This window comes from Sphaerodactylus townsendi, linkage group LG02, assembly GCF_021028975.2.
Source record: "Sphaerodactylus townsendi isolate TG3544 linkage group LG02, MPM_Stown_v2.3, whole genome shotgun sequence".
Taxonomy (NCBI): domain Eukaryota; kingdom Metazoa; phylum Chordata; class Lepidosauria; order Squamata; family Sphaerodactylidae; genus Sphaerodactylus; species Sphaerodactylus townsendi.
This window is the reverse complement of record NC_059426.1, coordinates 173,155,310-173,170,313: the sequence shown is the minus strand read 5'-3', so window position 1 is coordinate 173,170,313 and position 15,004 is coordinate 173,155,310. Positions and strand designations below refer to the sequence as shown.

The 15,004-nt window shown below is 46.2% G+C and overlaps 1 protein-coding gene across 1 annotated transcript in view; it reads left to right on the top strand.

Moving 5' to 3' along the window:
* The first annotated feature begins 4,317 nt into the window (after positions 1-4,317).
* The window catches only part of ARID4A (AT-rich interaction domain 4A), a 93,684-nt gene continuing 82,997 nt past the window's right edge, over positions 4,318-15,004 (top strand). Inside the window, exons 1-5 of the mRNA XM_048485903.1 lie at positions 4,318-4,596; positions 6,095-6,162; positions 7,798-7,908; positions 9,273-9,338; positions 10,311-10,401. Of these exons, the coding sequence (XP_048341860.1) occupies positions 6,157-6,162; positions 7,798-7,908; positions 9,273-9,338; positions 10,311-10,401 (274 nt within the window). The 5' untranslated portion in view covers positions 4,318-4,596; positions 6,095-6,156. The remainder of the gene's footprint in view (positions 4,597-6,094; positions 6,163-7,797; positions 7,909-9,272; positions 9,339-10,310; positions 10,402-15,004) is intronic.

Sequence of the window (15,004 nt, the reverse complement as noted above, 5' to 3'; positions counted from 1 at the left end):
AAGAAGAAGATCTGAAGTCGAACTGCCAGCCAAAAAGTTTTAGCTAATTGCTTGTAGTGCGCCCAGGTCCCTGTATACGCTGCTTGGGTCTTGTGGCACAGCAAACAATCAGACAAATCACCAAATTTAGCCAGGACTTGTAAAGGGGGGGCGGGGGCGAAGGGGGTGATCTAAAACAGCGTAAGTCCTGGAGAAGAAGGCGAACAGGATGGATTGTAAGGTGAGAAACCATGAGGTGCCCTTAGACGATTCCTCCCTTCGCATAAACAGGGGCCTCCTGGGGTGGAACCTTCCTTGAGCACATTAGAGACTGGAGGGCAGACTTGCTTGACGAGATCTCACTTCTGCTGAGTTTGTAAGTTGGATCCAATAGAGCTTAGTTTTCCCCCCTTTCGGTCCGAACTGCAGGAGGCTAGCTTGGGACGCAGGCCCCCACTGAGGTAATGCAAATGCTTCTCTTGCTGAGATTATAAGAAAAGCCAGGCACTCGTCCTCATGTATAAGCTCAAAAACAGAGATGCGGTAGTGTGGGCAGAGTCCGCTATAGTATGTGGAGGCGTCTGAAGCTCTCCAACAGCCAGAAAGTCCTAGGCTGCTGGGAGGAGGCAAACTGAACATTAAAATAGTTCGGGCTAGGTGTGCACCAACGTGTCCAAGGCTAAAGAAGTCCAGGTCCCGACGCAGAAGTCCAAAGATCTGCGGAATCAACAGCCTTCTCCCATCTGGCTTCCTTGAGTGGAGGAGGGGATGCTTGCTTCAGGCGGCTGTAGTGGACCCAAGGTTTAAGTCTGTGAAGTTTTGATGAAGAGTAGGTAGTCAGGAGAACCTGGTAGGATCCTTTCCACACTAGCTTCAGTGGGACCTTTTTCCAAGATTTTAAATAAACCCAATCTCCGGGATTGAATGGATGCAAAGGTGCATAGAGTCCAGTAGGTTTCAGCTCGTTGAGGTCTTGATGCAATGCGGAAAGCGGAGCTGCTAGACGACACAGAAATTCAGCGGTCAGCGTATTTCCAACCTCTCCAGCATCTTCTAGGCCCGGTCGGGCCAGAGAGTAGGGGCGGCCAAAGAGGGCTTCAAAAGAACTGACTTTAAGCCGACCCCGAGGGGTAGTCCGAACCCTGACCAATGCTAACAGGAGATCTTGTGGCCATTTTAAGGACGTCTCCACAATTTTCATCAGTGCTACTATTAACGAACGATTCATATATTCCACGATCCCACTGGATTGGGGCCTCCACGAGCTGTGTAGTTTCCAGGGGATATTCAGTAGTGTTAGCTCCTGCATTGCCTGGGAGTCTCTGTTGCTAACTGCACTGAGAGAGGAGACGGGCTGCTGCCTAGAGGCCAGAGAATCCCCATTATTGCGGTCAACTGGAGGGGGCTGAGGCTCTGCTTGCGGAACAGGAAAATCCAGCAAATCATCTGGGGGCGGGGGCAAAATATCCATCAAAGGGGTGGCTTCTGAAACTATGGTCTTCCCATGAACTCCTGGCTCCGCTACTCACATAATCTTAGTCCCCTGAACACAAGAATAATCTTTAGGATTTCTATATATCTCCATGAAAGTTCTGTCTACTGTTTTGGCCTGCTTTTTCAATCCAGTGCTTCTTAAAGCCTGGTAGAGATTCTGAAGAACGGGTCAGCTGAGCTGAGCGAGCCTGTTGCCACCCAAGAGCCTGCCGGCAAATTATAATCAATCCATTCCCCCCTGCACCAAGACACAAACTTCTTCTTCGACACGGGGGGCTTGCATCTGAGCTTGTCCCAATTATACCAAACACAAGCCAGTGGGGTAGATTCGGGCAGAGACTGGGAACCTCCATGCTTAGACCCACAGACTCCCATTTCTGCCTTTCAAAACTCGAGCGTCACTGTGCCAATTCAAAGCGCTGCACTCTGATTCCATTCCTACCTGGACAAAAACCTTTTTCCTGATTCCTTCCTGAGCCTAAGGACACGTTGGATTTAAACCTGGTCTGGGTTCTTTCTTGTCCTTCCCTGGACCACCCCTTTAACACCGAGGACCTCTGTTCCTTCTTTATGGCTATACCTAAATTCCCTTTCTCTCTGGGGTCTCCCACCCTTCTTGTTCTCAAAGATCCTTCTCACCTGTCCTGAAGGAGGAGTCCTTGATCTCCAGACAGAAGAAATCCTCGATCTCCGGGCAGCCGCCGTTCATGGAAGCCTCACTTCTCCCGTCTGAGTCGTTCCCTTGAGAGCTTCACCCACAGTCCTCCGTAGGTTCAGATATCTCGGTGGAACTTCCAAACTGTTACGGTAGAACCTCCAAACAGCGCCAGCTTTTAAAGATGAGAGCCCCACTTCCTCAGCTGCTACAAACTGGTCCTTGCCATACAGGCCCAGTAGGTGGATGCGGTCTTCGTCTCTGATGCGGCAGGCTGTAGTTCATATACACTGATGCTTGCACAAAACCTTTCCAGTCATTAAGGTACCATGAGATTCTTGCCCAAGTGCCGAGTTTCGAGCTGTGGGTCCAAAAATAAAAGACAAAAATGCCATTCATGTAACACCCCTATTAAGAGCAGCTCAACTACACGTAATAAGAACATAAGAACAAGCCGGCTGGATCAGACCAGAGTCCATCTAGTCCAGTTCTCTGCTACTCGCAGTGGCCCAGCAGGTGCCTTTGGGAGCTCACATGCAGGATGTGAAAGCAATGGCCTTCTGAGGCTGCTGCTCCCGAGCACCTGGACTGTTAAGGCATTTGCAATCTCAGATCAAAGAGGATCAAGATTAGTAGCCATAAATCGACTTCTCCTCAATAATAAGCTTTTTGGACCTTCCCAGAACTGTTCAATGGTCCAAATGTTACAAAGACGAGGGAGGAGACAAATTTTAAGGGAAAAGTGGGGGGGAGATCTGTTGCTCTTTCCCACTCGGATTCAAGGAGGGTACAGGATTACCTGGCAGAGTTTTAGCAAGGGATGATGGATGTCTGGGTTCCAATCCAAAGGGAAAGAGGGTTTTCCACAACTGTAGGGTGAAAATGTGTGGCTCAGGGACAACCAGTGTGATGTAGTGATTTGAATGCCTGGCTAGGATCTGGGAAGACAGGGTCTGAATCCTCACTTATCCTCACTCTTTACTCTCACGCCGCTCTCAGGAACTGTAGTCCATAACATCTGGAGGGCCACGAGTTTGACACCTATGCCCTATGCCATGAAGAGCCTCCTTAAAACCTGCCTATCTGCCCTTTCTTATTTTGCGACATTAGACCCGATGAACACTTCCGGGAGACTCGAACGCTCGGCACACCGCTACGGGTCGGTCCCCCACAAAAGCGTTACATGGATGGCTCCTACACCGCAGGGCGAAGACTCGGCTTCCCTTCTCCTCCATAGAAGGGAGTGAGCATGAAGGGGGCGGGACAAGAACTAACCGGAAGTAATAGGACATAGTCCACTGCGTCAACCAGGACGTCACATTTGGATTCCCGCCTTCTTCCCCGCACTTCTACGCAACTAAGGCTCGCAAGGTGCTTACGTCACTAACGGTTCACACACCCCCTTATACCGCCCCTTCGTCGTCATCATGATCTTTTCCCAGTCTCATTTCGAAATTCAACTGAAATACTTTTTCTTAATTTAACGTGACGGAAACTTAAATAAGTCGCCTTACCTTGGCGTGGCCACCGACGGGACCGGGTTGGTACCGAAAAAGCCGCGCTTCCGCCACAGCCGCTCCGGCCCCCCCAAACCGAAAGGAGCCGAAGACGTGACTGAGGAGCGGACAAAATGGCGCCGGGAGTAGGAGAGGAAAAAACAACTCGAAGGCCAGTGAGCGCATGCGCGCTGCGAGTTGGGCCGCCACAGCCGCAAGGCTTTGCGGGCCACGCCCCTCTGCCTTCCGTTTCCACGAGACGGGGAGCGCCAGCCAATCAGCACTCCCTCCCCTTCCCCCACTCCCTTTCTCCTCCCTCTTTCCGCCAACCAATCCCCGCGCTCGGTCCTTCCCATCCGGACTTCTATTCCCCCCCCCTTCACCTCCCTCTCTCCGGCTTCCCAATCGGAAGGAGGGACGAGAGAGAGCTACACCATTGGTGGAAACTTTGACTTCACTCCCTTTTAAAGCCTCTCCGTCCAACCGGGCTTCGCCGTCCGCGCAGCTTCGGGCCAATGAAAAGTCTTTTTCCCGAATTAAGGAAAAAAACCGAAGAGAAACATCCCTCAAACCAATGGCGTCCGGGGGGAGGCGGGCGTTGCGCGGGCCGCCCAATAAGAACGAGGCAGAACCCCTTGGGCGTCACGAGCGGGGCAGCCAATGAGAGGCCGCGCAGCGCAGTTCCCCTCAGCAGCTTGTTATTCGCCTGGGCCGGAGAGAGGCTCCGTCAGTCAGTCAGGGCGGGCGCCTCAGCCGCCGAGCCCGGGCCGTCCGGGGGCGGGGAGCGCGAGAGGCGGAGCCAAGCCGGACCGGGCCCTCCCCTCTCCCTCAGCCGCCGCTGTCGTCGTCGTCGCTGTCGGTCGAGAAACGGGGGCCGCGCTCTCGTCGGCCGATCGGTGCCTTCTTCGGGGGCGCGCGCTCCCTCCGTCAGCCGCACGGCGGTGAGGAGGGAAAGAAGACGGCCGAGGGCGGGTGAGTTTCTGAGGGGGAAGGAGGAAGGAAGGGGGTCGGGGGTGGGATGGGGGCCTCGGTGCGTCCCTCGACGCGCCTCCTTCGCCCCCCTCACCCTCCACGCTGAAGCGGCTTCCCCCTCTCGGGCTCTCCTCCCCTCCCGCCCCGCACTCCTGGGGCCTCCCGCTCGGCTCGCACCGCCCTTCTCGACCTCCCTCCCCCTCAGAAACCTTAAGCCTCTCGCTCCCCTCATAAAAGACCTCTGAAATTGATCCGGACTCTGTCACTCATGGAGAGGGGGGGGGTGTTATGTCTTAATGGGGGGGGAGCTTGTGTGTGATTGCGGAGGCCCAGTGGGGAGGTGGGCTCGTTTGTCGAGGGAGAGATCTTTAATATTTGCGGGAGGGGAGGCTAAGCGCAGAGAAAGTTTTGCCTAAAAAACGGGGACGACAGGGAGGTAGACCTGAAGGGTTATGGGGAAGTGACTTGGGGGGAGTGTCGGGGAAGGGCTTGAGTTGGGGGAAGGCACGTGTGGAGGACCCTGTGTTGCTGGGAGGGGGTGCCAAGGAATTATTTAGCAAAGGAGCATTATTAGGCAGGGGGGGGGACTGTTGCTGAGGCTGCGATCCCTGGCGTGCTTGGGGAAGAGTCCCATATGCCGTCCTGAATGGAGTCCTGAGTAAACATGCGCCAGGTCTCAGGGAGGGTGTGTCTGTGGGAGTGACTGGGTTGTCAGGGCTGTTCCCTGTTTCCTGATGCTGTCTGAGTCAAGTAAGTTTTGAGAGGGGGATAAGCAGAAGATGACTGTTGGGGGTCTCTCCTTGGCTAGCCATGCCCTCACTCAATCAGCTTCTTTCTTCCAGAGTGGTGTCGTGGTTAAGAGTGGTGGACTCTTATCTGGAGAACCGGGTTTGATTCTGCAGTCCTCTACAGGAGCGGTAGACTCTGGTGAACTGGATTTGTGACTCCGCTCCTCCACGTGAACGGCAGACTCGAATCCAGAGAACCGGAATTGATTCCCTGCTCCTCCACATGAAGCCTGCTTACTGTTTCACCTGGGGCCAGTCACAGTTCTCTCTGAACTCTCTCAGCCCTTCCTGCTTCCCAAGGTGTCTGTTGTGGGGTGAGGAAAGGAACGGAGTTTGTCAGCTGCGCTGAGACTCCTTGTGGTTGAGAAAAGTGGGGTATAAATCCAAATTTTTTCTTTCTTCTCCTGGAGAGTATTGTGGGCTTGTTTGCAGTGAGTCTCTTCCTTCCAAATGTGCTACAAGGAAATATAGACCTCTGGAAATTGGGATGGCAGCAACTGTTCATGGAACAGGACTCCAGTTGGTCTGTCTCTCATCTTGTCAGTGCATGTAAGACCTGGAGTGAGGGATGACAGAGTGCATGTGTGTATGCTAGAGAAAAGGGTGTGTCTAATAGCCACCTGGAGATCGGGAAGAGAGCTTGGCTCTTGTGAACTCTGACCTGTTTCTTACAAGCATGTGAATCTGATTGTTTTCTTCTTGCTTTCTAGCATTTTTTCCAGTTGTGATAGAGACATCTTTTGAGCTGGAATCCCTCAAATAACCTTCAAAGATGAAGGTAAGCATCCTGTTGAACACATGTTTGGTGATACATCGGTTTGGCGTGACACCTGACAGACTCATCCTTGATTGGTCTACCCTAGATGCCAGTCAAATCAGGGAGCAATTAAATAGCTTTATAGCGCCAAAGTACAGTGTTGACTTGTAAGACACAAATTGAATAAATTATCCTGTTCACTACCTGAAGATACTTTGGTAACCTGTTAACTTTGCTGGGTTTCTGTCTTTACTAAGACTATATGAGAAATTTTTTTTACCTTGATTATCTGGCACAGCTTTTGCAAAATGTTACAGTTTGCAGAACTAGTGTTTTGCCTTTGTAAATTGTTTGCATGTATGGAAACACCCTCTCCCTGCCGTGTATATTTCACTGAAGTATTGAGATTTTGAGGTATAGTCATGATAGTTTAGGACTTGACCTGTAGCGTACTTTTTCACTATGGATAGAAAAAATAAAGTTATTGGCATAACTTGTATGCTTGCATTCATTGGCAGGTTATTTTTTCATTAATTATAACCTTCCTGCCGCCAGTTCTTTTATGCAATGAACTGATACACAAGTTATCAGAATATCTCTTTGTTGGAAGTGCTTGCAAAAAAAAAAATAGTGTAAATTTGTTTTTGGCTCTTCCTGTCTGAAACACAATAGAATAAAAGTTAAAGTAGGATTTTTGTAGGTTTATCAAGATGGAAAAAAGAGAGAAGTTATGGCCTGATCTTTCATTGAGTTGCTAGAATTGCTAGGACAGAGGTGGGGTTAATAAAATTACTATCTAACTGAACCTGACATGTATAAGTCAAGTCCAGTTAAGAGCAGGACAAGAGTCTAGACAAGTCCACACAATAAGAAAAAGACTTGGTTTTATACCTCCCTTTTTTTCTAAGGGATCTCAGAGCAACTTACGATTGCCCTTCCCCCCCCAAGTCATCTTTCAAGTAGGTGGGACTGAGAGAGTTCTGAGAGAACTGTGACTGGCCCAAAGTCGCCAAGCAGGCTTCTTGTGGTGGAGTGGGTAAACAAACTTGGTTCACCAGATTAGAGTCCACCAGTCATAACTACTACACCATGCTGGCTCTCGACTAACAGCATTTGCATACATAGCTACTGCCCTGTCACTAACCGTGCCATTGTTAGCTTGTGCGGTGGCATCTAGGTTTTTGTTTTTGGAGAAAGCAAATGGAAACTTTAAAAAGGAAAACAGTTAAAGGAGGAGCAGCATTGGTATAGTGGTTAAGAACAGTTGTACTCTAATGTAAAGAACTGGGTTTGATTCCCCACTCTGCCACTTGAGCTGTGGAGGCTTATCTGGTGAACTAGATTAGCTTGCGCACTCCAACACATGCCAGCTGGGTGACCTTGGGCTAGTCACGGTTCTTTGGCGCTCTCTCAGCCTCACCTACCTCACAGGGTGTTTCTTGTGAGAGTGGGGGAAGAAGTTTGTAAGCCCCTCTGAGTCTCCTTGCAGGAGAGAAAGGGGGGATATAAATCCAACTCTTCTTCTTAAAGAAGATAAAGGGATCTTCATTTTTCCCATTCAGCTTACTTATGTCCATCTTGAGATTGGATTCGCTATAAGCCTAAGAAGCATTTGAACCCTTTGATTGATGGATCATTTCTGTTTTCTTCCATCAGGCAGCGGATGAGCCTGCCTACCTGACAGTGGGGACTGATGTCAGTGCCAAGTACCGGGGTGCCTTCTGCGAGGCAAAAATTAAGACTGTGAAGAGGCTGGTGAAAGTCAAGGTAAGATTGAAATGTTGAGAGCAGTGTGGTAAAGGCCCTGAGGAAACACAGGAGATTGCTTAAGCCAGGGGTGTCGCAGGGGCCGATGGGAATTGTAGTCCATGAACATCTGAAGCGCCAGAGTTGGACACCCCTGGCTTAAGCAGACTGCTTTGTTGGGCGTCCATGGTGTTGGGCTGAGGTTCTTCCATTCTTCCCTGCTGAGAACCGTTTAAGTGGAGATGTCGGTCAACCATTGGGTAAATACTGGTGTATATGATGCAGCCTTTGTGGACTGCCTGTCCTCCTGACTTGTTTTAAAAAGGAAAACGTTTCTGGAAGCGTGGAGTATGGTGTTCTTTAGCCTGGAAGTGCTCAGCATCTATGATTGCTGGTCATTGCTAGTGCTGTCCAATGGGGTGCTACCTGCTGGGTTATTAAATAGGCAGGCCAAATGGTCTTAACTGCTGGTCTAGCAAAAGCAGTGATTTGCTCAGTCATTGATCATAGGAAAATGTTTCTCTAATGGATCTGAGTTGATGGTCCTGTTGCAGGTAAGCTGTAATAGTGCTTGGTAGCTTGTCTCGTTAATGGGCTTCGTGCAACTTTTGAAAGGCAGACTAATTGTGGCACGGACTTTCTTGGAGCAGAGCCCGGCTTGAAAAGTTTGTATGAGAGTTTAGATTTGCTGCTGCTTTGTGTAAGGTTTTATTTAGGCTGTGTATTTTTATTTTGGGCTGAGGAACATGCTCAGCTGACGGTTCTCAGTTATGATTGAAGTTGTGTTGTCCTGTTTACAGCTCTGACTGCATTTGTTTAGTTGAAGGCTGTTTTATTTAGGACAGCTTTTGGTTAAATCTACTAGGAGTCCTGAGGTGATTTTAAATTTTGGATTTTATGATTGTAATTTATTCTATTTTGTTATTTGTTTTATCTATGTTGTGCCTTGGACTCTCGAATGTGGCTGATAAATGTTTTAAACAAATAAAGTAAATTACTTGGGGAGCATGTTCTAGTTTGTATGCCAGTTTTTGCCCAGGGTGAAGATAAAACAGTCTTCAGCTTTGATCACATTTATTTAGTTTAATCATATTTCATTTATGACGGCTTTTGGTTAAGTCTACTAGAAGTCCTGAGTTGTGGTTTTAAATTCTGAGTATTACAATTTTGATGTATTTTATTTTGTGTGTGTTTTTGTGTGTGTATGTTGTAAGCTGCCTTGAGCTCAATCACGGAAGAAAGGTGGCTAATAAATGCTTTAAACAAATAAAATAAACTACTTGGAGAGCATGTTCTACTTTGGATGCCAGCCGATCAGATAAAACTATATCATTTTTTTATTCACAGTGAAAATAAAGCAGTCTTTTTGACATTTCTTTCTATAGGTGGTTTTAAAACAAGATAATTCAATGCAGTTAGTGCAAGATGACCAAGTGAAAGGACCTTTAAGGGTATGTTTGCTGCATGTTTTCTACAAATTGTTTAGTAATTTCAGGATCCAAATTAACCATTGTTTTCAGTTCTGTCTTGAAATTGTGCTAAATGTGTGCATTTCTTTCTATAAACAGGATAACCAGTAAGTGAGGCATAAATTATCCATTTAAAATATAGTAAAGAGCAGAGTTAATTTCTTTGCTAGTATGTTTATATAACCATTTTTTAGGAATTTCTCTGTACAAAGTCTCCCCTTTCAAAAGCAGCTCTCAAAACAGTATTTTTCTGGTTTTGTAGTTGTACACGTATGCTGTTCAGTTACCAGTCAAAGCATCCATGGCTTCTAATCCAGTGGAAGACATTGTTCTCACGGCTCATTAACTTCACCGGGTTTTGCACGGTGTCCAGTAGTCTCTGGACTGGGGGATTAGCCTGGTATCTCTAAAAGGGGATTTGCTAGTAGCATTTCACCATTGCTCCCGAATATGTTGTGTGTGATTTTCATAAAAGTGGCTGAATGTGCCTTGAAAAGTTTATCCGCCATGTTGGATGCATCCCCTGTTCCGTATCAAGCGGAAGGTCCCATGCAACATTAACACATGTATCTCACCAGTGGAGCAGCCATCTCATCCCAGTGCCCCAGAACTCCTCAGTGCAGCCTGTGCTACTTTTGATTAGTGCAGTAGAATCTGAAAGTTGCTGTAGCTCAAAAATCAAGCCTCGTGCTCTGAGTCTTGAGTCACAGGCCATGGGAAGGCCGAGACTTTGGGAGGCAGCGTTAATGTGGTGCTCCAAGTGTTGCAAAGAAATACTGGGTCATTTTTCTGACAGTGGGTAAAGTAGAAACTTGCCTTACTTAAATTGAGGGGGGAAATCCTCTGAGATGATGCGTATGGACTCTAGAAACTGCTGTGTAAGAGCTAAGTTTTTTTTTTCCATAAAAGTATTTATCAACAAGGAGATGTAAACTATAATGATCAACATTTCAGGTTGGTGCAATTGTTGAAACCAAGATGCCTGATGGATCCTTTCAAGAAGCCATCATCAATAAATTGACAGATGCCAGCTGGTATACTGTAGGTGAGTGGTTACCTTGGTTTGCATAGACTTTGGTCGTTGATGTGCTTCCACTGGCATTAAATTGCAAGTAAACTTCTTCTGTGGCGTTGGTACCAAGATGCAGTTCCGTTAATCTCTGACCCAGACCAGCATGCTGGTGTTCTCATAACCTTGTGTTTTATTTTCCATTAAAATGCAGTGTTGGTGTAAATCAAAGCACGAGGCTTATCCCTGTGATTTGAATTTGAAAGGGTTACTTGTAACCAACTCAAGGTTCATAGTTTTTGTCTCATTAAAGCTGTTGTCATTTTACTGCAGTTTTACCTGAACAGGTCAGGGGAAACAACGTGTAAGCTACAAGTTTTTTTTCCAGTATACTGCTGCAGCACCAGCCCACAAATACATATGATAATCCAGAGCATCGGCGTGTGCTTTGTCTCAGGACAGGTAAAAAAGAGCAGCATTATTTCTATCGGTCCTGCAGGTTTAATTGATCTTTATTATGAAGAAGTCTGTTTTAAATTATTGTGTGTTTCTTTAAATTGAGAGGTAAGTTGTAGAAGGAAGAGGGGTGAAAGGGGGATAAGAGAGAGTTGGTAGTTGTAGGAGCCTGGTTGTGGAAGAGCAGTTTAGTAGTATTTTCCTCGTTAAGCCAGATTTGCAGGGCTGAAGCATTCTCTCGTGAGGATCAGAAGATGCTCAGATCCTCTGAAGATGCCAGCCACAGATGCAGGCGAAACGTCAGGAGAGAATGCTGCTAGAACACGGCCACACAGCCCGGAAACCACACAACACCCTAGTGATTCCGGCCGTGAAAGCCTTCGACAATACAGAGAGCAAGCTGATTATTTAACACTGGAGAGTGACTGAGTAGAGGCTGTTCTGAACTGCAAGAGAGTGTATACAACTGGGGAGAGAGACTGCAGTTTGTGCCGGAGACTGATGGAGGTCAGTCTGAGCTAAACTGAATCAGAGTGTGCGTAGAACTTGAGAGAGAGAAAATACTGTGTTGAATTGAGAGAGAGACGGTATTCTGTACTGAAAACTGAGAGTCAGTCTGTACTGTACTGAAAGTGAGAGAATAGAAAAGGAGTCAAATCCTGATAGGATCTCAGAGATGTAAAGGAGTGAGAGAGCGGATTGATGTAAAGTAAAAGTCACCAGCAGAAGTTTGTTTGAGTTTTTAAAAATTATTTCTGGAAACATTTAAGCCAACAAACATATAAAAAACATTTTATTTTGTAAATATATCCTGGAATCCCACACTAGTAATTTTCTCAGGATCATGCAGCCCTTCAAATCTGCTGTAAAGCTCTGACACACTATTTCTGGGGAAAGTGTAAAGGGGTTTGGAATTAAAATCGTGGTGGCAGTGAAATATAGAGGGAGAAAGAACACAAAACACAGACATTTATTTTGTACCCACTGCATTTATTTGTAAAGAAATAAGAGCAGGCATCACAGAGTCCACCAGAAGTACTAGTTTGCTGGCCTGCTGATTTGGGATAAGGAGCTTTGTGCAATACCTCTTGCTGTGGTCGAGGCCTTCGTACAAATGCTCTCTTGGCTTTAAAACAGCTCCTCTTCTTGTATTCAGCTTTTTGCATGGGAGAAAAACTAGTCTCACCTTTCTTCCTCCTTTTACGAATTAAACTTCAATAGGGGAGTCGGTGTGCTTTGGCAGTTAGAACGTTGAACTATTTATTTTATTAAATTTGTTGTCCTGTCCTATCCCGGGCAAAGTCTGGCTCAGCGTGGCTCACACACACATTTATAAAATACAATTCCATATCACATGAACCTGCGTTCAGATCCTAAAGTACCATGATGCTCAATATGTGGCCTTGGGCCAGTTGCTCATACTGATCCAAACCCTGCAAGATTGTTGTGAGAATAAACAAGGTAGGGAGTTGCTGCTTTCAGCTCCTTGGAGAAAAATCTGAGTAATCTATGTATATAAAACCGTCCGTTTCCGAGTCATGCTTTAACTCCGAAACCACTGGACGGATTGCTTTCAAATTTTCACTCAACGTGCCTTTCCAATGCGAGCAGGTCTTTGGATATTCTCATTGCTGAAATTTAATACCTGGAGCCTAGGTAAACGCCTCTTTTTCCATGGCGCAATTGCAGGCCATGAAGCTGGCTGTGTTTTAACTGTCACCTCTTTAGAATGTTCTCGCAAGCAGCCCGTCTGTGGCCTGAGGAGTTTGGTGGCGTGTCTTACATAATGTCTCAAGCAGACAGGATGGCTGTAGTAGATGAGCATTGAAAACAGTAAATAGGTAATACTGTTAGGTAATACAAGTGAAAGTGAAACACATACACACACTTGTGCAGTCGTGAGACACTCAGGTGGGGTCTCCCCTCCACACACACACAGGTAACTTCTCACTCTCTCTGCAGCTGCTCTCAAATTCCACTGCTACCACACATAATCTCACATGTACACATCTAGGGCCTCCATCCCTCACACACACCTCACTCTGCCCTCCCTCACATCCAACCACCACTTACCCACTTCCTCACCCATATTCGCCACAGCTCTCTTTTACTAAAAGCAAGCTGGAGTTTGTCCTTTTCTTCTAAGAAAATCCGCGGGGTAGGGGCGAACCAACACTACTGCCTTTGCTTCTTTTGCACATGGTCCTTTACGAACCCAGGGAGCTGGCCTCGATCTGAGCGCCTCACCACCCTGCCTCTGCTGCCTGACTGGGATACTGCCATATTACACCCATTACACCCAACTCACTAGGTGAGTATCATTTCAACATCTTTCTATCACAAACATACAAAAATTTTTCTGATAAGTACACCATCAGGTATGGCTATAAAACCTCTAGATTAGGTTTTTATTTCGGCAGTCCTTTGTCAAGCCAATCTGAAATGTACAAATACAAGTGTCAATATATAAAAGTCTATCTAATCCTTTCATTTTCATATAATTAACAAAAACCCAAAGAACCCTCCCATATGCACCTACAATTGTTGTACAAAGTATTCTTTTTCCTTACTCCTCTAGGAGCACAACTTTATTCTTACACTATATTAAAAAAACATTCATATTATTCAATATTAAACCTAAATTTTCATATAAATAATAATACAACACTTTTCATTGTAAAAATTCACCTACATAGATTCCAAACTGAATTTCAAATTTCACTTGAATGGCTCTTCTATAAGAGCAAACAAAAAGGGGGGAAAGAGAGAAAAAGATGAGGAATAAATTAAAAATATATTTGTTCTAAACTTTTTCAAAAGTAATCAAGTGCCTTTCCAAATATTTGTGACAGTACCTGTTGTACACCTGCCTGACTAGTATAGCCTGCTTGCCCCAATTCTGCCTTCCCCAAGCCAGGACTGTGCGTGTCAACCAGCCTCATGGACAGCGGGATTTGCACTCTGGACAGTTCCGTTGTGGAATGGAAAGGGTTACCTTATACTAAAAAAAACAAGACACCATAACAATGCGAATTGAAAAGGGAAAGAGGGATTCCATTTGACCACCCCGAAAGGCTATGCTAGGGATCATTGGACCTGCATGGACATCTGTGTGGGTTGCGGACTGTGATGAGGAGGACAATTGCCACAGCAACGCGTGGCCAGGCCCCGCTAGTGATTTATATGCAGGAACTATTTTCCTTGATGGACGATTCAGTAGTTTGGATATGTCATCACAGTGCATTGATAATTTACCTTTCTCAGGACTCAGTGCTTTAGCACAAATGAGGCAGTTTTAAATAAGCAGTTTACATTTCTTTGCTGGGGTTTGGCTAAATGTCCTAAGGATTCACACAACTTTTGTAAGAACATCACATTTGATGTTTGTGCTTTTCAATTATTGTAGTCTCCTTTTGACAAGAGGAGGAGGAAGGAATTGTTTTGGTGCTGAGGAATGGGGCAGGCTGGCCACAGCTTGGGGTGGCTGATATCTTGCAAGTAAGAATTACCTCCAGGCATCTTGATGGAAAGACTTTGTGGCAGTTGATCTTCCCCGCCCCCAATACACAAATAAGGTGGTAAGAATGTTTCTGGGCTAGAAACTTTCATGAATGCTTATAGAACTGGCATTGGAAGAGGTCAGAAGACCAGTGTCTGCATAATTGTGCACTACTCTAGATTTATGTCATAACTAGGATGTTGTTCCAACAACTCTGTGTGATTGTGATAAGTAGCAGTTCTCTTAGCCACTGTGCACATTATTTATATTAGATGAATCAAGGATTAAAAAGGTGTACGATTGTGTATTTGGTTTGATAATGATGATCAAGGATTGGCTTAGAAAATGGCTTTTTTTGTATTGAAACAGTATAGATGGTAAAGTGGAAGCCTTTCCTTATTGGGACATGGCCAGTTTTCATGCATCAGAATCTGCTGTGAAGGATATTGGCAAGCTGGAATGGGTCCAGAGGAAGGCAACCAAAATGGTAAAAAGTCTGGAATCCATGCCCTACGAGGAGAGACTTAGGGCGCTGGGAATGTTTAGTTTGGTGAAGAAAAGGTAAAGAGGTGACATGAAAGCCACGTTTAGATATTTGAAGGGATGTCGTGTTGGTGAGGGAGCAAGCTTGTATTCTGCTGCTCCAGAGACTAGGACCAGGAGGAATGGGTTCAAGGTGAAGGA